The following is a 20,764-nucleotide window of genomic DNA, read 5'->3' on the forward strand; positions in this document are numbered from 1 at the left end:
ACTGTCATTCAGGCCATTTCCAGAACATTCCATCATTCCAAATAGAGGCTCTACTCTACTTCTATTTACACCTTTATGAATATGTATTCCAGGACCTCATACAGAGAATGCAGCATTTGTCCTTGTATGGCTTGCATGATCTCTAGATGCATCACAGTGTGATACGCTGTCCCTCCGTATATGTACAGCACACTGTATCCGTCCTGTCCCGTTAATGAAGTTTCATTGTTTCCTCCTTTTAGATAGGGAGGAGAATGGCTGCCATGAACATTGGTGTACAAATAGGTTTGGTGGTTCTATACAGCCAAGAATTGCCGGACTATATAATTCTGTGTTTGAGGAACTATATTGACAGCACCATTTTATTTCTATAAAAGTACTAAAAGTACTCTGTCTTTATACCCCCATAACACTCACTTTTCATATTTTTGATAAAGCCCTTATGTGTTTGAGTGGGGAATTCCCTGGTCTTGTAGATTGACTTGTTTCATTAAACCTGAGTTTTTGGCCATTTTTTTCCTTTAATAATCACTCTGCTCTTTTTTTTCCTCCCTTATGGAACTCATAATCTGCTTCACGTAATGCTGGCTGTGTATGGCCTTTTGGGTTGTCCCCTCTCCATCTTCTGCTCCCTAGACTCAGTAATTTTGACTTTTCAATCCTTTAGTTTGTTGATTCTTGCTCAGACCTACTGTTTAATTTCTCTAGTGAATATTTCATTTCAGTTATGTTTTTAGCTTCTGATTTTGATGTATTTTTTAAAATCATTTTTATACAGTCTGATGTTAGCAACTGATGTCATTTACTTAATTTATCCATGTTTCCCATTAGCTTTTAGTCTGTTTGAGACAACTGGTTTGTTTTGTTTTGTTTTGTTTTGCTCTGAGACTTGTCTCATGAAGCTTAGCTGGCCTCAAACTTCCTAAGTAGCTGAGGGTAACCTTGAGACTCTGACCTTCCTTCCTGTGGCTCCTGAGGATGGGGTTGCAGGGATATGCCACAATAGCTGGGCTATGCCATGCTGGGAGTCACACTCAGGGATTCTTGCACTCTACCTACAGAGCTACATCTCTAGCCTGAGGCAGTGTTAATGTGTTGGGCCAGTAGGGCCAAGATCCTGAGGAAGTTTCTGCTTGTTTTCTGTAACTGGCATGCCTTGTGAGTTTTGGTACTGAGGATGGAGACTGACTTGTGATGAGTCCACTCTGCAGATCAGATTCTCAGGCTTTACTGCCTTGTTTATTGTGGAAGGCCTTAACTATGTGTGGTCACTGAAGCCTCTGTTTTGTTAGCACATATTTGGATTATGTTTGGGTAAATGTTTCCTTGAAATTCTAGAGCTGTCCTAGTTACCCCCATAGGCAAAGTATGCTTGGTTACAATAAAGGACAACAGAGCCAAGGCCAGCCTTTTATTTGTAGAGATCTGGTTAGGCCATTTAATTAGAAAGTTCCAAGAAACTAAAGAGATGGGAGGTCTGTTTCCCTCCCATTTGACCTGTATGAGCAGAAGAGCTTGGGCCAAGGAAACAGTCTAATTCAAATTCTATAAAAGGTTATAGTGCTCCATCCAGTTTCCAGGTTTGGTCAAATTTACAGGTCTAGAGTCTGAGTGAAGGGGAGATCACATTCCCTTAAGTCTTCCTTGCCTTTTACTGGGTGATGTGCTGTGTCTTGGATGGCCTCAGTAGGGCCAGCAGGCACGGGCCTCCATGACTGTCAGTGGCTGTTGTGGGCATAAGGCTTGTTTGTATAATTACATATTTTCATGTTCCTCCAAGGAATGTCTTCCCTGTTAATGACTCCATGATAATCATAGACAGCATGAGTTTGGGAAGCAAAGGTGTGGCTAATGTCACAGCAAGCCCTTAAGGCTGTGGAAAGGAACTCTAAAAACATGAGTTTGTAAATATATAAGGACGCAGTATGAATTGTATAAGGGATTTCACAGATCTAAAGGAACAGGCAGCTGCACTGTGAGCCAGCTGTCAGAACGATGCTATGGAAGAAGATTTAGGAAGTCATGATCACAAGGCAAGATCCCACCCAGCCGAGTGTTTGTTTGCTTGCTTATGCTTACAAATGTAGGGAGATTCCTGAGTTCAGAGTCCGCCTGGGACAGCTAGTTTAGGTCCAGGTGTAGTCAGAATGGTAATCTCAGACACGTGCAGACAGCAGTCTGGAAAGCCATCTCAGAAGAACAGAGGCCGCCAGCTTGGACCCACCATTTGACTTCAAGTTGTTTTGCTCTCAAACACCCCTTTTCTCAGGAACTCGGACCAAGCTGAGGCTAGACCTTGACAGTGTTGTACACTGGGAAAAGGAAATAAACATTTCAGAGATCACTGGACTTTAGCTTTAAAGTGCCACTAACATCAGGTAACCGCCAACATCATTATGGCCAATAGGTAGATCTAGACCTAGAGTCATCATGGAGTCATCTGGGTTTTGTCTCACAGAGTCTGGAAAGGTTCCCAGAACCATCCTGTGGTTATTTCTTCAGTTCTAGGATGCATGATTGTGGCACACACTGCAACTTGCAGAATCTCTGCCTTGTCCTGTTGCGACAGGAAAACGCAAATGTTAGCCACTCAGAAATGGTAAAGCAAAGCAAATTGCATCCTGGAAGGTTAACAAGTTAGTGTCACCATCAGTTTGGCGATTTCTACATCTTGATTCAACTCAACCTAATTGGCCTGTGTAAAAACCAAGAGAATGACAATATTATTATAACTGGGTGGTGACTCCAATCAAATGATTTTTTTATTTTTTATTTTTTGCTTGAATGAATTATTCCCAGGTAAATGGTTACTGATTAGAAGACAAAAGTCTTCCCTCCTTAATCTTAGTAAAGGCCACAAGAAGCATGTTTGCTTTTAGCTGACAAGGCAGCAACATATTTTTACTCTTTTAGAATATTTTATTGTTATTATAAATTATTATTTGTTTTAGCCAGGGTCTCTATGTAGTCCTAGCTGTCCCAGAACTTGCTATGATCAGGCTGGTTTAAACTTCAGAGATCTTCCTGCCTTTGCCTCCCAAGTTCCAGGATCAAAGGCGTGCACCACTCTGCCCAGCCTTAAGATTTTTAGAAAAGTACAGGGCAGTGGTAGCACACGCCTTTAATCCCAGCACTTGGGAGGCAGAGGCAGGCAGATTTCTGAGTTCCAGGCCAGCCTGGTCTACAGAGTGAGTTCCAGGATAGCCAGGGCTACACAGAGAAACCCTGTCTCAAAAAACAACCCCCCCCCCCAAAAAAAAAAAAAAAGATTTTTAAAAAAATTATGTGTAGGTATGTGTGTCAGTGTCAGAGTGTGTGTGCACATAGTTCAGTTGCCCACAGAGGCCAGATGAAACCATCAGGTCTCAAGCTGAACTCAAGCGGGGATACTAGTTGGTTGTTAGCCACCTGATGTGAGTGCTGAGAAGTAAACTCGGGTCTCCTACAAGGGCTCTTAACCACTGAGCCATCTCTCCAGCCTGTAGTAATAAATATTTTTTTAAAATCCCATGCAGGGTTTCTTCCTGCCTTTTACCATTTATGTTCCTGGATGAAACACACGCAGCCTTATATTTTTAATATGCCTTAGGCAGCATAATAGCTGCCTACCCCTCATGCTGTTAGCATCTACCTTCTTTCCATAACCCAAGTTATTGCTTACTATGTTTCATCTGCTCTTAGCTCCAATTAGGCAGCCCTTTGGGCCACGTTCTCTGAGCCCATGGTAGCTCTCTGCTTCTCTAGGGTGGCTATCCTCCCTCCTGCACATTCTTTTTATTTTTATTTATTTATTTATTTGTTTATTTATTTATTTATTTGGTTTTTTTTGGTGTGTAGCCCTGGCTGTCCTGGAACTCACTCTGTAGACCAGGCTGGCCTCGAACTCAGAAATCCGCCTGCCTCTGCCTCCCAAGTGTTGGGATTACTCTCCATGGCAGCTTCTTCCCTCTCCTGCCTTGTGGTCTCTCATCAGGGAAACCTAAACTCCACCTATGTTTCTTCTTCCCAGCTATTGACTGCTGGCATCTTTATTTACCCATCAGAATTAACTGGGGGCAGGGTTCCTCGGGCTATGGGCAGATGCCAAATCTTGGAGGCCAGCACTTAGCATTACAACAAACAGTAAAAAACAAAACCTCAAGTCCTTCATCTTATTCAGCTCTATGTCATGATTTCGTTCCCACAAGACTTCAGTCAGCTTTTCCTTCTATAAGACAGAACTGATACACTGATGATATTGCAGACTGGAGTGGTGTTTGTAATTGAGGAAGAAGTAGGCTATTTTAGACTTACTGGCATGTCTATTGCCAAGGGCCATGCAGGAGGAAGGACAAATGGCTTTAGAACTCATGGAATGCAGCCCGCGGGTTACCACAGCCTCATGATGAGTCTCGGCATGGCATGGCTCCGAGGACTATGTGTCCTGAGGACTTTATGATGCTATGGAGTTCTGCTCTGCTTGCTGTCCTCACATCCCTCTTAACCTAAGAATTTTGTGAAAACTCTAAGGGGGTTTTCAGTCCTTTACTGGGCAGTATCACTGGCACTCATATTAAAGCTTGATCTTTTCAGGCATTGCTGCTGGAGTAGATTAATGATTCTTGTTTGTTTGTTGTTTGTTTGTTTGTTTGTTTGTTTTGGAGACAGGGTTTCTCTGTGTAGCCCTGGCTGTCCTGGAACTCACTCTGTAGACCAGGCTGGCCTTGAACTCAGAAATCCGCCTGCCTCTGCCTCCCAAGTGCTGGGATTAAAAGCATGCACCACCACCACCCAGCTAGATTAATGATTCAATTACCATCCTAGAGAAGAATTTAGAGATGTAGGTTGTCAGCAACGACCACCACCCTTAGAAAGCATTTGGAAAAATAAAGTTGTTAGTGAGGCTTGGTTGAGATGTTTTTTTCCTACTGGCTCTGATGTAAAAAAATATTAGGGAACAATATGAGGTTGAGAAAGGCACACTCTTATTACTTTAGCTAGGGACCTTTAATGGTCAGGAAACAAGAACAATGGCAGCACTGGCTGACACAATTCTTACTAAGGCTGGACTGGCAACAATGGATTTCTTATACCCATTTTTGCTCTCAGCTTCCTGATATTATTTGTTAAGAATTGCTGATGAGTAGATATGCATTTTTGAGGATTTAAGATAGATATGACTGATTCTTATATAAAAGTTTAGATCTGTGATTCTTTTAAGATTTTTACAGGATTAATTTTTTTTTTTTTTTTTTTTTTTTTTTTGTATTTTTATTTATTTATTTTATATGATGAGTACACTGTAGCTGTCTTCAGATGCACCAGAAGAGGGCATCAGATCCCATTACAGATGGTTGTGAGCCACCATGTGGTTGCTGAGAATTGAACTCAGGACCTCTGGGAGAGCAGTCAGTGCTCTTAACCGCTGAGCCATCTCTCCAGCCCGAGGATTACTTTTAAAGATAAAAAAATGATCACTCCACAAATTGTTGCCTGCCAGTAAGAGAAACTGACTGGAAAAACTACCTTGCTTGCTTACACTTTGTTAATCTATAACAAGTTGCTTAGTTATGGATGTATGTGGGTTTGGGGGGAATAATTTATTTTCTTTACCTGTACTATGTAATGTTATTTCTTGTAAAGGTATTAGAGAACACACTGGTTTTTTTTATAATCATTTACTAGAAGAAATCTAAAACATAATCACATTGTAATTATATACTGCTTGAAAGATTTTGCTGGGATATTTAAGCTATTGAAGAAAGAATAAAGTATGGTGGCTGGAACAACATTTCTCTCATCCAACTCTGTGTGTATGTGTAAAATTTGAGTGAATGGGGTGCTGGAACATTGTTCCTCCACCAATCAACAGTGTGTATATATGTATATGTGTAAAGTTTGTGTAAGAGAGGGTCAGAGCATCCATCATATATATGTGTAAGGTTTAAGTGTGTGGTGAGTTGGAGCATTGTTCCTTCCATCCATCAACTGTGTGTGTGTATGTATGTATGTATGTTGTATGTATGTATGTATGTATGTATGTATATGTGTGTGGGTGTGTGTGAAATGTTTGAAGCCTGCTTGCTTGAGCTTTGCTCTAACCATTCTATGTGTAAATGTGTATATGTCTGTAAGTCTATATGCATAAATGTATGTGTGTATGTATGTATACATGTATGTTTTTGGGTATGAAGTTATTAGAGTCTGCTTGTTTTTTTCCACTCAGTGTGTGTGTGTGTGTGTGTGTGAATTTTCTCTCTTCTTCTTTTTCTTGTTGACCCCAAGGAGCTAACTTCTCTAATTGCTGGCTGGCTGCCTCAGTTTACCCTCTGATACTAAAGCTGGTCTTTGGCATCTATGGGCAGGAAATAAATCTGATAAAAATTCAGAGGCCTTCAACATCAGTGAAATTTCCCAGGATCCTGTGATAGGTAAAGAATAAATTGTACCAGACCTCTTTCACAATCAAGAAAAGGGTAGAACATCTTAATAGGCTTCTGGATTTGGGAGGCAAAATACTCATTTGGGTGTGCTAGTCTAACCTGATTACTGAGTAACTGGAAAAGCTGTTTGTTTTAAATGTGGCCAGGAGCAAGGGAAGGCTCTGTCACAGATTCAGGATGCAGTACAAACTGATGTACTCCTTGGTCCCTGTGATCCAGCAAATCCAAAGACGACCCTGAAGTCATAGAGACAGACAGAAGATAACTTCAGCCTTGGGCAGGATGCTGGAAGTGAACCACAGCAGAGGACCTGGATTTGGGGGTAAAATCCTATCATCCTTTGGGTGTATATTCTTTTGAGAAACAGCCTTTGGCTTGGTGGTGAGCCTAAGTAGAGCCTGAACACTTAACTGTGGGTCACCAAGTTACCATTTATCATGAATTGCTTATCACAAGCTGGCTGTTGTTCGACTCAGCAGGCCATAATCTTGAGTATGCACAGCTTTCTGTCATCAAGTGGAAGGAGCATGTACAATATTGGACTTAAGCAAGCACTGACAGCACAGACTGCATGACTCACAAGCCATGGTCCCTGCTCCTGCTACAATGACTTCTCAATCTACACATATCACTTAAAAAGTCCAGTTTGGTTTGCAGGTGTAGCATTCAGGCACAATAGCCCATAAATAGTGCATTTATATATATTTTATCATCTATCTATCTATCTATCTATCTATCTATCTATCTATCTATCTATTATCTTGTCATATATATATATATATATATATATATATATATATATATATATATATATATGACAAGAGGCTGTGGAAGCAACAGTTACTTTATTATTTTATACATAGAGAGTCTTACCGTGTTGCTTAAGGTGGCCTTCAACTCCTTGCATCAAGGGATCCTGAGATGTTGCCACTACACCTGGCGAGGAAGTAATGTTTCCATAGATCATACTGCCATTGAAAGACCCGATGTGGGTTTGGGTCACACCCAGGTCCTCAGGTCAGGGCCTGATCGATTCTTTGATTTGGACTCTGTAACAGCACCTTGTCGATGTGTCTAAGAAGACCTCAGGGTTCTGGCCCAGGTGTAAGGTTGTTTGGGGCTCTGTAGGGTAGGCTACACTCTGGTCTTTGGATCTATATTGGTTAGGTTTTTGTTGGCTTGACACAAGCCAGGGTCATCTGGAAAGAGGAAAACTCAATTGAGAAAATGCCTCCATCAGACTGGCCTGTAGGTAAGTCTTTGGGCATTTTCTTGATTAGTGATTGATGGAGGAGGGCCACAGCCCACTGCCGGTGCTGCTGCAAGCAGAGGAAGCCATGGAAAGCTAGCCAGTGAGCAGTGCTCCTCCATGGCCCCTAGGTCTCTGCTCTCCTCCATGGCCCCTAGGTCTCTGCTCTCCTCCGTGGCCCCTAGGTCTCTGTTTTCCTCACCTAGGTCTCTGCTTCCGTTCCTGCCCTGACTTCCCTCTATGATGGACTGTCACCTAAGCCAAACAAACTCTTTCCTACTCAGGTTTCATTTGATCATGGTGTTTATCACAGCAATAGAAACTAAAGGAAGGGTGTTAGACCAGAACCCAGAGAAAATCTGGCTTCACCGTCTGTCCTTTAGACTGGGGCTCCTGGGTATGACTTGACCTGTTTATGTGGTCTAAATGACAACTGAGGTTGTCTGGGTCTGTGTGCTTGTGTTAAATTTGGAATCTCGGGCAAGGGTGTTCTTTCTCTTGTGTTTAGGACTAATAGGACTCTAGAATCAGCCTCGAGGCTGACAGCCATATTGATCACATGAAAATTCATGTCAAGTCTTGGGCTGTGTTTGAGAGAGACAGCCATAAGGGAGGACTTGGACTTTATTTGCTTCAAACAGGGGTTCAGGGCAGATAATGATCTGTTTGACTTGATCTGTATCTCCTAGTGAAGCTGAAGCTATCTTCAAATAGTACGAGATTTTTTTAAGAATTGGAATGAAGACAAAACAGCTTAGAAGGATAAACACAAGCAGTTCTATTAGAAGGGGTAGTAACAGAATGTTCTAAGGATTCAACAAGTCATAGCAGCAATAAGAGAACACCACTGAGCCATAACCTGCTCAGGACCCACCCAGCCTGTTAGTACAGACTGTCCACTTCTTGTTCTCACAGGGCACAGATCCAGCTTCCCAAGTTGAAAATACCCGCTTACCCTGGTAACTCCTTCTCACCTCTCATATTCTGTGACCTCCCTCTGATGTCTTGGGGTGACTGCATTCCACAGAGCATTTTCTCTATGTGTTGCCGGATCTCCTTAGTTCTTACCCCATAAATGAGAGGATTTAAGGCTCCTGGGAGCAGCAGGTATATGGCACTGAGTAGGTTCTGGACATCTTGAGACACAGTCTTGGCCACTCGAAAGACAATGGAAGTGGAAAGACCAGAAAGGTAGATGGTGAGGATGACCAGTAAGTGGGAGCCACAAGTGTGCAAGGCCTTGGCTCGGGCACCCCCAGAAGAGATCTGGAAGGCAGCATAGATGATACGGGTATAGGAGGTTCCCAATAAGGCCAGATCAAAAGTCACGGTGACCAACCGCATAGCCAATCCCAGTCGATTGTTGAAGGTCAAGTCTCCACAAGCTATGCTCAGCAGTGCAATGTACTCACAGGTGAAATGTCTTATGATGGATGTCTTGCAGAATTGAGCTTTTGCAGTTAGTACCACTAGGGGCACTGCCACTCCTAGGCTCCGTGTAAGCGCAAAAGTGGCCATCAGGCCCAGTAAGTGTGAGGTCATCAGGTCAGTATATCGGAGTGGGTGGCAAATGGCCACATAGCGATCTAGAGCCATAGCCAGCAGGAGATTGTAGTCCAGAAGGAGTGTAAAGTAGATAAAGAACATTTGTGTGAGGCAGCCTCGGAGTGAGATGGGATTAGCGTAATGCACAAAGCCTTCCAGCATTTTAGGCATCACAGCTGTGGAGGCACAGATGTTGACAGCCAAGAGCAGAGCAATGAGCACGTACATGGGCTGATGCAGACTCCTCTGGGCCACCACTGTATGAATGACTAAGGCATTGGCAAAAATGATGGACACATAGAGAAAGGTAAGGGGCAGGACCAGAAGGGGTCGCCATTCCTGCAATCCAGGGAAGCCCACCAAGAGGAAACTGCTGTAGGAAAAGTTCAAGATACTGGTATTTCCATCCTCACCCATTGACTTTGGTCTTGGTCCAGCACCAGGAGACAGAATCAGGGGCTGTTAGAACAAAATGGTTATTTTAGGAGCCTGAGGTTCACATGATGGAAATCTACCTGGTGTGTGTGTGTGTGTGTGTGGTTTTGGAGCAGACACGTACAATGCCAGGTGTTTGGGGAGCTACACAGATGAATAAGACATTCCTTGTCCTCAGGGAGATCCTGGCTTTCCTGTGTAAAATATAAATGTACGAGAGATAGTAATTTTGGGATGTTATAGGTGTTTTATTGTTGAGTGAAATATGAAACACAAAATTAGATGTATATGAGAATAGGACAGTGACATTCAGAGATAAAACAAACAAACAAAAACTTTGGTTGGAAAGTATATAAAGAATCTTTGTTCCAAAAAGACTGGGAAGGACCCAAGTAGGGCTTCAAACTAGGGAGAAAGGAGCCAGCCAGGAACAGTGTGGCCTCACCTCTGTGCTCAAGGTACACTGGCTAGGACAGAAGAAAGTAGCTGAGAAAACTGGTTTTCTTGGTTCATAAGCACCAGCCTGCAAGCGGCACGAGGGCAAGCAGCTCTACACCTTTGGCCGCATCGTCATCTACATTGACCGGGTGTTGGGGGTGGTGGGGTAGTGGTGTTTGTGCAGGGTGAGAAGACTTGGGTGCCCACCTCCCTGCAGAGCCTCATCGACATGGCCAAGTAGACATCGGCCGCACCAGGCAGGCTGGCTGAAGCACCTCCTGCCTGGACTTGTCCATGAAGCTTACTTTCCTTTACCAGTGTGAGTCCAGGAAGAGCAGGAGTTCACTAGAGCTCCAAGCACAGAGCCACACAGACAAATACACAAGCTTTCCTGAGGCGTTGTTTGGGGGTAGATGGATGGGGAGCAGGAAGGGGGTGTACATGTAGGTGGGACCTATTTGGTAGTGATTGTACATCAGAAAATGTTCCAAATGTTTTCAGAAGTTAACTGAGACTGGACTGGAGACATGGCTCAGTGGCTAAGAGCACTTACTGTTCTTGCAGAAGATCCAGGTTCAATTCCCAAGACCCACATGATGGCTCACAACTGCCTGTAACACCAATTCCAAGAGGTACAAAGCTCTCTTCTGAACTCTGCAGGCCCCCAAGTATACACATAACACACAGGCATGCTTGTGAGCAAGACATTCAGACACATAAATAAATCTAAAATTTAAAAAAAACTTCATTTTACTAAGAAGGAAACCAAGACATGGAGTGGGTAAAGTCTTGTTCAAAGTTACACAGCTAATAAATGACTGAGTTGGATTTGCATCTAGGTAGTCACTGCAGAGTTCAGGATTTGCACCTTGTTGTGGTTTGCCTGGGACTTGCTGGGTGTTAGAATCTGAAGTATGGCCAGGCATAGTCACCTCACTGCAGAAACACTGTCAACCCTGAAGATCAGAGAAGCCTTGCAAGCTATGCAGTAATCTGGGAATGTTCTCCTCCCTCGCAGTCAGTGTCTGCTGGGGGTATGACCAGATTGCCTCTGAATACAAGAAAAGGAATGTCTTTTAACAAACCCTCACACCAAAAAGAATTCAGGAGGTGGGGTGGGTTTGGAGTTTCCCTCACCCTGAGATGTCTTTTGAACATTCCAGAGCATTGCTTTGGACAGCAGATTTTGGAAGATCTGTTAGTGTTTGGGTTGGGTGAGGACCAGACAGCCTTTGTGGAGAAGTGATAAAAATGTGCATCATAGTTGATCCTGGGAAAAACTGTAGAGGATGGTGGCAGTGAGACAGGGACATGAAGTGGAACAGGAAAGGAGGGAAAGGAACCCTGGGGGAGCAGCAGCCAAGAAGACACTGGGCAATCAGTCCTTCTTCCCAGATATGCCAGAGGGTGTAAGGAGGAAAAACCTGGTAGGCTGCCCATAGATCCTGTGACTTGGACAAGGTTGTCCTGCCGTTATCATATAATCTATAATTTGCTTTTCTGTCTTGTATCTTAGCATTCATTCCTTGGGTAGATTCCAGAAGGAACTTCATTGGTATGGGGCCCTGAGGCAGTCAGCAAAAACTGCAGAATAATTAATGATCCTGTGGAGAAGGGACAGGAGAGGGGAGTGGATGGGATGCCGCCCTTTAACTGGCAAGGAAAGAACTTAGTAAAAAATAAGGAAGAACTTCCTAGAATCAAATCAGTCACACAGCAGCCCATTAGGGAGAAAGAGAATGATTAGTAACTTCAAGGTTTTAAAGCTGTAATGATTATATTGGAGTTGCCAAACCCCGAAAGGGGAGGAATTGGGTTGAGTTTCTAAAGGGTGCAGCTAATGAACGGCATTGGGGTACTTTAAGCAACTCACAAGTAGAGAGTTTTTTTAGTCAATGACTGTATATACAAGTGGAGAGTTCAGATGAGGGATAGAAATGTGGGGTGTGAGATAGCATCCCAAGGCACAGACAGAGTAGCAGGTGCCAGTGAAAGACATAAGGGTGTACGAACAGAGAACGAGAGCCAGGAGCAAACAGGCAGAGACTGGAGGAGACTTGGTTGCTGGGGAGGCTTCAAGGTGTATGAACTTACAGACTAATAGGGTAAGATCAATGATGCTAAATTGTCCTTTGAGGATTAATGTACAGAGTAGGCATCACATCAACAGGCAGGAGGGCTGAAATGGGGAATGCTGACTTCACATGATTCTTGAAGAAAGAGGCATAACTTCCACAGCAAAACTCATTCCTTAGCCTCTCAAGGGGTGTGGTTGCTGTGGCCATGCTCCGGGTGAGAGATGATTGTCTCTCCCCTGTCTCTGGTTCATCTTCCTCTCTGTTCCCTTGCCTTCAGTTTATGAAACTCAACTGACTGTCATCGGAGAAATAAACTTTTCCTTAATTTCATATGGCCTCCTAGATCCCAGTCTTCCTTCTTCCTGCCCCCCCCCCCCCCAAAGCTGAGCCCTTGGCCTGCTCAGTCAGGCATTTCTCATGGCACAGTCCCTGGTATTTTATCTGTCTCCTCACTAGAATGAAGGAGTTTTTAGTTGGAAGACTGCGGCTTATTCATTTCTCTCCCAGTGTCCAGCACAGAGCCTACTGCAGAACAGAGTGTTTATAAAGTGGGTTGGGGGCGGAATCGGTGAGTGTACAAAGGGATCATATCAAACCTTGAAGCAGCTCTTTGAGGCTGAGCAAGTGAATGAAAATTGAACCCTCTAAGCTCAAAGATTTCAAATGACTTTCTTCCTCTCACCTAGCCAGAGGACCAAGCTTCAAATTCTAAGTCTTACCTCGGCATCCCCTGTGCCCTACATGAGGCAGCACTGGAAACATTTGAGCTGTCTTACTCTCAGCGGTTAGGGAAAAGGATTTATTACCTGGCAATGCTGTGCCAGGTATTTACCACGTAGTGTGTGCTTCCCCATGACAACTTCAAGAGACTAACACTTATATTAACCTGTAGGTGAAGACACTTAAGAGGAGAGAATGGAACTAGCACCCTTAACGCACTGCAGGCATTATGTTATGGGGCTCAAAGGCAAACCTAAGTTTGTCAGAGGTAAAAGGTAATGTGGGTTCCAACCTCAGGTTTACCTGCCTCCAAATTCCCCAGAACTCTTTGTCCTCACCGTGTCAGCCTGCAGTAGTCTCCAAGCAGGTCACCTGGTGGGCCTTGATTTCACCTCTGAAGAGGTTAGGTCTGTGATCAGTGCCCAGTTCCAAGGCACTGATCTATGGGTCCGAGGAGGGAGAGTTAATTATACTTGGGGCTCATGTGAGGACCAGAGGAGAGTCCCATAGGAGAATCATTTCCAGGGACTTGAAGGAGGGAAAAAGGAGAACCCCAGAAGAATCTGCTCCTCTTCCTCCCGTTATTATTAAGTGGTTACTGTGGGATTTATTGTTTTATAGGCTTATTAGAACACACACACACATGCACGTGCACACACACACACACACACACACTAACTACTTTGTGATGTTATGAAACATCTTCATTTTGGACTTGAAGTATTTAAGGTTTTTTTTGAGAAAAGGGAAGCTTCAGTTAAATATGTGTTATAAGAAGCAATGGCTTGGGGCTGCAGAGATGGCTCAGTGGTTTGAGAGCACTGGATACTCTTGCAGAGGACTGGGGTTCAGTTCTCAGCACCCATATCAGGTGACTTACAGCCATCTGTAATTCCAGTCGTCTCCAAGACTGTACTGCACACACATACATGCAGGCACACACATATAAAATGAAAACAAATAAATATTTTTAAAAAATAGACAATTACTTCCAAGTAAGTACTTTCTTTATATTTCTCCGAGAAGCTAAATCTTGATGCCCCTGAATACCGTTCTTAATTAATGGTTTTCTTTTTTTTAAGTAATTATTTTTATTTTACATGTTGAAGTGTTTGCCTCCATGTATATCTGTGTACCACGTGTGTACAGGGTCCACAGAGGCCAGAAGAGGGCAAGGTCCTTCGGAATTTGAGTCACAGATGTTTATGAGCTGAGAATTGAACTTGGGTCCTCTACAAGAGCAGCCAGTGCTTGTTCTTAACTGCTGAGCCATCTCTTCTGTTCCCCAGCGGCTTTCTAATGTTTCTAAAATGACTGCTTTCCAAAACTTGTGGCTGCTTCTTTGTCATCATTGTCATCCAGTGGCTCAGAGCCCTTTCTGTTTTCATAAAGAACGAACACACCAGCTTGGCCATCTTCCTGAACTACAGCAGAGTCAGCTGCCCCAACCTATAGATGCTGCATCTGTGATTCAACCAACTACAGATAAAAAATATTTAAAGGAATTGCATCTGTGTTGAGCATGAATAGACCTTTCCTGTTTATGATTTTTTAAATGCATAGCACAACAATTATTTATATAGTGTTTACATTGTATTAAGTCTCATACATATATTAAAAGATATAGGAGAATGAGTGGAGGTTATGTGTGTCTGCTACACCATTTTACCTAAAGGATTTGAATGTCTACAAGTTTTGGTATTGGGAGGGGTCCTGAAGCCAATCCAGCATGGTAGGAGGGACGAGTGAGCTGGTCACCCTTTCAATGATCTAGTTAGCATCCTTGTTTAATGGTCATTTACCTCCAGACAGGACACTTTCCAGGGACTTGAAGGAGGGAAAAAGGAGAACAAGGTCCTGCCTTGGGTCATCACTCCCATCCCTACTTTTGTATTTCACACAGATCTCTAGGACTTGAAGCTTTCCCCATACATCCCAAACACTCCTGCCTCATTTATCCTTGTACCCAGAAGCTAGACTTGCTCTCCTGCCCTCCTGCTGCCTGCTAACAGTCGAGTGAAAGCTGTGAGTGGACCAAAGGGCTCTGGGGACACAGCACAGCAGCGCAGTCTGCAGGCCTCGGCCCTCTTCTCTTTCAAGACTTCTCTTTCCTGCTCTGCTCTTTCAGGACCATGCAGCACCTCATTGAATGCATCAGCCATGGCTCTCCTTCAACCAGCCCAGTCTTGATCAGGCAGGAAATGTTGCCTCCATTTTGCAGAATAGGAGGCAAAGTTTCTGTGTGGGGGTGGGGATTCCAGGGTTGCTCTGTGCTCTTACCATCTGTGAATGGCTGAACCAAGCAAAATCTCCTTTTCTGAGCTTCGTGTTCTTTCTATGCTGCAAACTTTATCCACATCTTCTCTTACTGTCCTTCCATGTGTGGCAAACCACCTTCTCTGTGAGGCACTCCTACCTTTACTGAATGTCTTCTCTTCCTCCTTGCCACAGAGTCTTGCACGTAAACTATTATTGAATCGTCATAAAGTGGTAGATTTGGGACCTCCTTCTAGAGAAAGATAATTTTTTTTCTTTTCAATCATTGAGTCCCAATGTTGTATGCAGAATAAACATTTTATGGCTGTATAAATAAACACATGACTAGAACATATGCAGAGAAAGGGGAGAGAACTTCAAGCCAGGGTCAGAGCTTGCCTTCAGTCGTTAGTTTAGAATGAGTAGGTGCTTTTTAGAAAGTGGACATGAGGCTCTCAAAGACGAATGCAGATAAGCTGGGCACTGTGGCTCATGCCTCTAATGCTAGCATTCAGCAAGCCAAGAGAGAATAGTTTGGGTTCCAGGTCATCCTGGGCTATTTAAGGAATTCTAGACAGCTGGAGACACAGAATCATCCTTCTGATAAAAGGATGATGAACTATACCCAAGACAAAATATACCAGAGACAATTCACTCATGTGAATGCCCCTCCTTCACTGAATAGTGAGAGTGATTTTGGGATCCACAAATCCTAGACAATCATTCGGGAAGCTCTCTGTTTGAGGGTAGGGACTGGGGTTTCTCAGTGGAGACCTGTTGCTGAGTCCTTTGGAACAGAGCTACCAGGTACTGCCTGATTTCCTTGGTTCTGGCCCCGTAGATGATGGGGTTGACCAGACAGGGGAGCAACAGGTAGAAAGCACTGAGCAGGTTGTGCACGTCTTGGGAGGCAGTGCGAGCCACACGGTAGACAATGGATGAGGACATAGTGGAGGAGTAGACAGTGAAGATGACCAGCAGGTGGGAGCCACAGGTGTTCAGGGCTTTGGACCGTGCTCCACCTGATGAGATCCTGAAGGCAGCATGGATGATGCGGGAGTAGGAGGCGCCTAGCAGGAGCATATCCAGGACTCTGTTGAAGATGCGAACAGTGAGTCCCACAGTCTTATTCAGTGAGATGTCCCCACAGGAGAGCTTCATTAGGGCCATGTGTTCACAGGCAAAGTGGCGGATCACATCTGAGCGGCAGAAGCGGACCCGTGAGGCCAGCACCACTACAGGAGCAACAATGCATGTGCTCCTGGTGGCTGCTAACACCACCAGACCAATCAGTAACTGTCCTGTCACTATTTCTGGGTAGCGAAGGGGATAGCAGATAGCCACATAGCGATCCAGGGCCATGACGAGGAGGATGTTGCAGTCAAAGACAATAAGGAAGTAGATACAGAACATCTGTCCCAAGCATCGAGGGAGGGAGATGCGGTTGAAGCGCGTGGAGAAGCTGAACAGCATGGCAGGCAGCACAGTGGTGGCAGCACAGATATTGACAGCCAGGAGCAGGGCTATGAGCAGGTACATGGGCTGGTGCAGGCTGCGCTGGGACGCCACCGTATGGATGACCAGGGCATTGGTGAAGAGGATCACTAGGTAGAGGCTGAGGAAGGGCAGCACCAGGAGGGCTCTGGCTTCCTGCATTCCTGGGAAGCCCATGAGGAGGAAGCTGGTGTAGGACTCATTGTAGGTGCCATTACTCCACCCTGACATGACGCCTGAGGGCTCAAGGAGGCTGGGGAGAAGGGAGAGGCAGGATGCCTGAGAGAGCCTGCTAGGACCTGCCTCAGCCTCTTACCAGGCTGGCCTAGGTGTAATCGTCAACTACAGCATTTCTATGGAGGAAATGAAGAGTTTTATGTTAGCATGCAGTGTGATACGTTAAGGAGTAACAGTTTTCCATGGCTCCTCCATTTCTGTTTTCCCTTCTTTTTCACTCATGAGTTCTTACTGAAGACTTACTTTGTGCTAGTTTGTATATCAGGGACTTGGAATAATTGAGTAATACAGTTTCTCTCGCCTTTAATGAAGTCAGATGAACGCATGAGTGCTGACATGGATCCCTTTCTTCTGCTGATGTGACAAAACCCAAGGAGGGGGAGAACCCCCACTCAAGCAGTCTTTCTATGTTACAGGGGAGGTGGCTGGACATCACAGCGGGGAGCTTACAGGGTACTTCATACAATATAAAAAAGAGAGGCTAGAAATGGGGTGAGCAGCAGTTTTTCTCTTATCTTTTATGACCGCACCATCTGATGGAGCCATGCAACTCTATAGCCTTGGTTCTTCCTTCCCCTGCCTCTCTCTTCCTCCCACCTCTATGTCTTTCTGGAACCATCATCTGAATGCTCCATTCTCCTCAACCCTGAGTGTACAGCCATCTCTTTAGAAATGCTGACCTTAAGTTTGAAGATCCATCCTAGGCTAACCCCCAGAGTCTGAGCAGAGGAGGGTGTGGACTGGGGACCCTGGGACTGAGGCTAAGTGAGGAGGATGGCTCAGGGCTGAGGTTCTCGGAGAAGACCCTGGAGTGATAAGGAGGTCAGGGACACCTGACATTTTAAGTCATTTAGTGGTAGTGAGAAAGGGGCAGGGGTGAAGTCATTCTTGTTTTTCTCTGGGCTCCCCTGGAATCACAGGACCAGAGACCTTTTGGTACCAGAGACCTGTGGAACTCAGAAATCTGTAGAATGATGAGGAGGACAGACAGTTAAGAGGAAGAGTCAGGCTCTCAAGCAGTGATGTGATTCCCTGCAGGGTGCTTTGGTCAGAGCACAGCCCACTGATGTTGGAAAGGACAATGGCTTCTGTAGGTAAGGCTTTTGTTTTGTTTTGAAACCCATCCAGTTTTGGGGTATCTATCTGTTTGTGAAACAACCAATCTTGCCACAGGTCTGTCCAAGTTTGGGACAGAGCCCATCCTTAAAAAGGATTTTCTATGGAGCTACCACCATCTCTCTGAATAGTCCTCCCAAGTTCCTGGGTGTGGTCCCAGGATCCTCACAGAACCCATTTAATCTATAAAACCTAGTGGTTTTGTTTGTTTTAGTTTAGTTTTTTTTTTTTTTTTTTTTTTTTTTTTTTTTTGAGGCAGGGTGTCTCTGTGTAGACCTGGCTGTCCTGGAACTTGCTCTGTAGACCATGCTCTTGAACTCAGAGATCCAGCTACCTCTGCCTCCCAAGTGATTAAAGATGTGTACCACCACACCAGGAAAAACCTTTTAGAGGAGGCTTTAGGGGCAGGAGTTTGTGTCGGTCTAAATGTGGTGGTCCTGATAGGAGGAGGTGCTGGATGTGGGTTCCCTCACCTTGCAGGAGGCATCAAAAGCATAGCTGACACTGTGAAGAAGAAAGAGCATTGAGCTGGAGGAAGGCCAGGCTGGGAAGAGGATGGCCCAAAGCTGGAGTGTGCTGAGCTCATGGGGACAGCATGGTGGAGATACTTCATGGGGAAGCCACCCACTTGTGTTACTCTGGCAGTTAAGGGATTTCAGCAATCCTAGCTGTGAGGTGGCAGCTATAATGTTAGTTTTCAGGATGGTGAAATCTATAAAGGTGATGTGAGCAACTTTTCCCCTCTTTCTCTTCCCCCCATCCTCCTCCTTTTCTTCCTCTTCCCTCCTCCTCCTCTCTTCACCTCTCTCTCTCTCTCTCTCTCTCTCTCTCTCTCTCTCTCTCTCTCTCTCTCTCTCTCTCAGACAGGATCTCATGTTTTTCAGGCTGGCCTGAAACTCACTGTGTAGCAGAGGAAGACCCTGAACTCCTGATCCTCCTGCTTCTCCGTTTCTAGTGCTGTGATGGCACAGGCACGAATCACCAGACCAGGTTTGGTGTTCTTTCTCCAATGCTCCCTTTTAGTAAGTGAAAGAAGCGAGCTCAAGGCTTAATCCTAAGTCCTGTATATGAAGAGGGAGTTTGGGGACAGAGGAAGGGCTACTGCCTTGGTCGGTGTGTATAGACTCTGCTTCTGAGTTTGTAAACAGATCATGCAGTCTTAGTTCCCCTTCTGTCAAAAAAAGGGAAGTTCAGTCTTAGATCTCTTTTTTATACAAAATGGGGTCTTCCTGGTACTGGCCATATTTGCTGTCTGTGGGGACAGAACACCTGTCCGGCTGTCCCCAGGCACACTGAACTGCAGGGGGAACATAGTTGTGTCAACATGTAGAAGAGAATGTGGTTGGACACAGGGCTTTGATGAGCGAGAAACTTGAGATGCACACCTGCTAGGAAGGTCTAGAATTTGTCTAACTCTATGAAAGAAGAGAGGAATAAGTCAGATTTATCCTGCTACAATATGTCTTTGGATTCCTCTCGGAAGATGGCTAAGAAGACATGACCAACCTTAAAAGCCCTGAAAACCAAGGTTAGAGGCTGGGAATGTGGATGCATGCTTCTCTTTCTTCCTGGATTGGAAATGGTGAAGCACTGGGCCAGATGAACTGGAGAGGTGGGGTTGGCTGTTGTCCTTATTCCTCTCCTCTCTGACAGCCTCCCCCACACCCTGCCTGGCTAAGTACACAGGCTCCTACTTACCAGGACTCACATAGGCAGGGGATGTAAAGACTGGTCAAGTCAGTCCCCAGCTGCCAGGGTGAGTTAAATTCTCTCTATGCCTCCCTTAGGGAAACAAGGGCTTCTGAGGCTCCCTCTCAGGTCTGACTTAGCCAATTACCAGGGCCCCAGTGCTCACTAGGATCCTGTAGGTGGGGAATAGTGTGAGTGAGAACATCTGACAGAGATGAGCTAGGCAACAGGGAGAAAGTTGTATGCAGAGAGTAGTTTGCCAAGATTCAACTCTGACTCTCGCACCCACCCTTTCCACGCATTTTCATCCATTTGATGGGTCAGCAGCCCATCAACCCCACTGACTCCATATCCCCACAGCCAGGTTGATCCCTTGTACCCAGCCCACAGCCGCTTAACTGCTTGTTGGAAGTTTTCATAGATCACACTGTGCACTGGAGTCAGGCCTTCATTTCCAAACACTGTCATCCTTTGGTGTTTCCTCTGTTAAAAATGCTCCTGCCACCCATGTCTTCTGGAATGGGGCAGAGCTAGCGTCAGGGCTGGGAAAGGCATCAATGGATGGCCCTGTTTCATACCTGCGTCCTTGATTTACTCTGTCTTGCTTTTGTTTCTCCTTTGAAACATGTCTGTCTTTATTCCTTCTGCCACTAAGCATTCTGTTCTTGTTAATATTATTTCTAGTGTGCTTATTGTGACAGTAGCTTGTGGCTTCTCTCTGTCTGACACTCAGTGGGTGAGAGAACATTAGCTTAATTTTTCTTAGTCTTTACTCACTTGATAAAAATGAAACACTCTTGGTTTGTTACATATCCTTTTATCCTTCCTCCTCGACTCCACAGGGTCTCACACTGTAGCTCAGCCTGACCTAGAACTCACGATCTTCCTACCTCAGCCTCCCAAGAGCTAGAATTACAGGCACATGGTTTATAATTTTCTGATGTTTCTGCATTGGCTGTGTGGGTGTGTGTGAATTACAGACACATGGTTTATACTTTTCTGGTGTTTCCGCATTGGCTGTGTGGGTCTGTGTATGAACAGGTTATTCATTGCAATTTAGTAAGAGTCTCAATGCTTTGTTAGCT

General features: G+C 44.8%; 2 protein-coding genes across 2 annotated transcripts; both read right to left on the reverse strand.

Moving 5' to 3' along the window:
* Nucleotides 1–8,448: 8,448 nt before the first annotated feature.
* On the reverse strand, nt 8,449–13,454 carry LOC117695853 (olfactory receptor 52E8-like). The gene is made up of 2 exons (XM_034486557.2): nt 13,226–13,454; nt 8,449–9,675 (listed from the first exon to the last, which is right to left on the reverse strand). Exon 2 carries the CDS (start codon nt 9,631–9,633, stop codon nt 8,623–8,625), a length of 1,011 nt encoding a protein of 336 aa, XP_034342448.1. The 5' UTR covers nt 9,634–9,675; nt 13,226–13,454; the 3' UTR covers nt 8,449–8,622.
* Nucleotides 13,455–13,895: 441 nt separating this feature from the next.
* On the reverse strand, nt 13,896–19,771 carry LOC117694339 (olfactory receptor 52K1-like). The gene is made up of 2 exons (XM_034485183.2): nt 19,689–19,771; nt 13,896–16,990 (listed from the first exon to the last, which is right to left on the reverse strand). The coding sequence occupies exon 2, from the start codon at nt 16,866–16,868 to the stop codon at nt 15,864–15,866; it is 1,005 nt and encodes a 334-aa protein (XP_034341074.1). The 5' UTR covers nt 16,869–16,990; nt 19,689–19,771; the 3' UTR covers nt 13,896–15,863.
* Nucleotides 19,772–20,764: the final 993 nt, after the last annotated feature.

Source organism: Arvicanthis niloticus, chromosome 1 (assembly GCF_011762505.2).
Source record: "Arvicanthis niloticus isolate mArvNil1 chromosome 1, mArvNil1.pat.X, whole genome shotgun sequence".
Classification (NCBI taxonomy): domain Eukaryota; kingdom Metazoa; phylum Chordata; class Mammalia; order Rodentia; family Muridae; genus Arvicanthis; species Arvicanthis niloticus.

Excerpts from the sequence above, each read along its gene's own strand:
- LOC117695853 (XM_034486557.2), bottom strand. The coding sequence starts at position 9,633 with ATGGGTGAGGATGGAAATACCAGTATCTTGAACTTTTCCTACAGCAGT.
- LOC117694339 (XM_034485183.2), bottom strand. The coding sequence starts at position 16,868 with ATGTCAGGGTGGAGTAATGGCACCTACAATGAGTCCTACACCAGCTTC.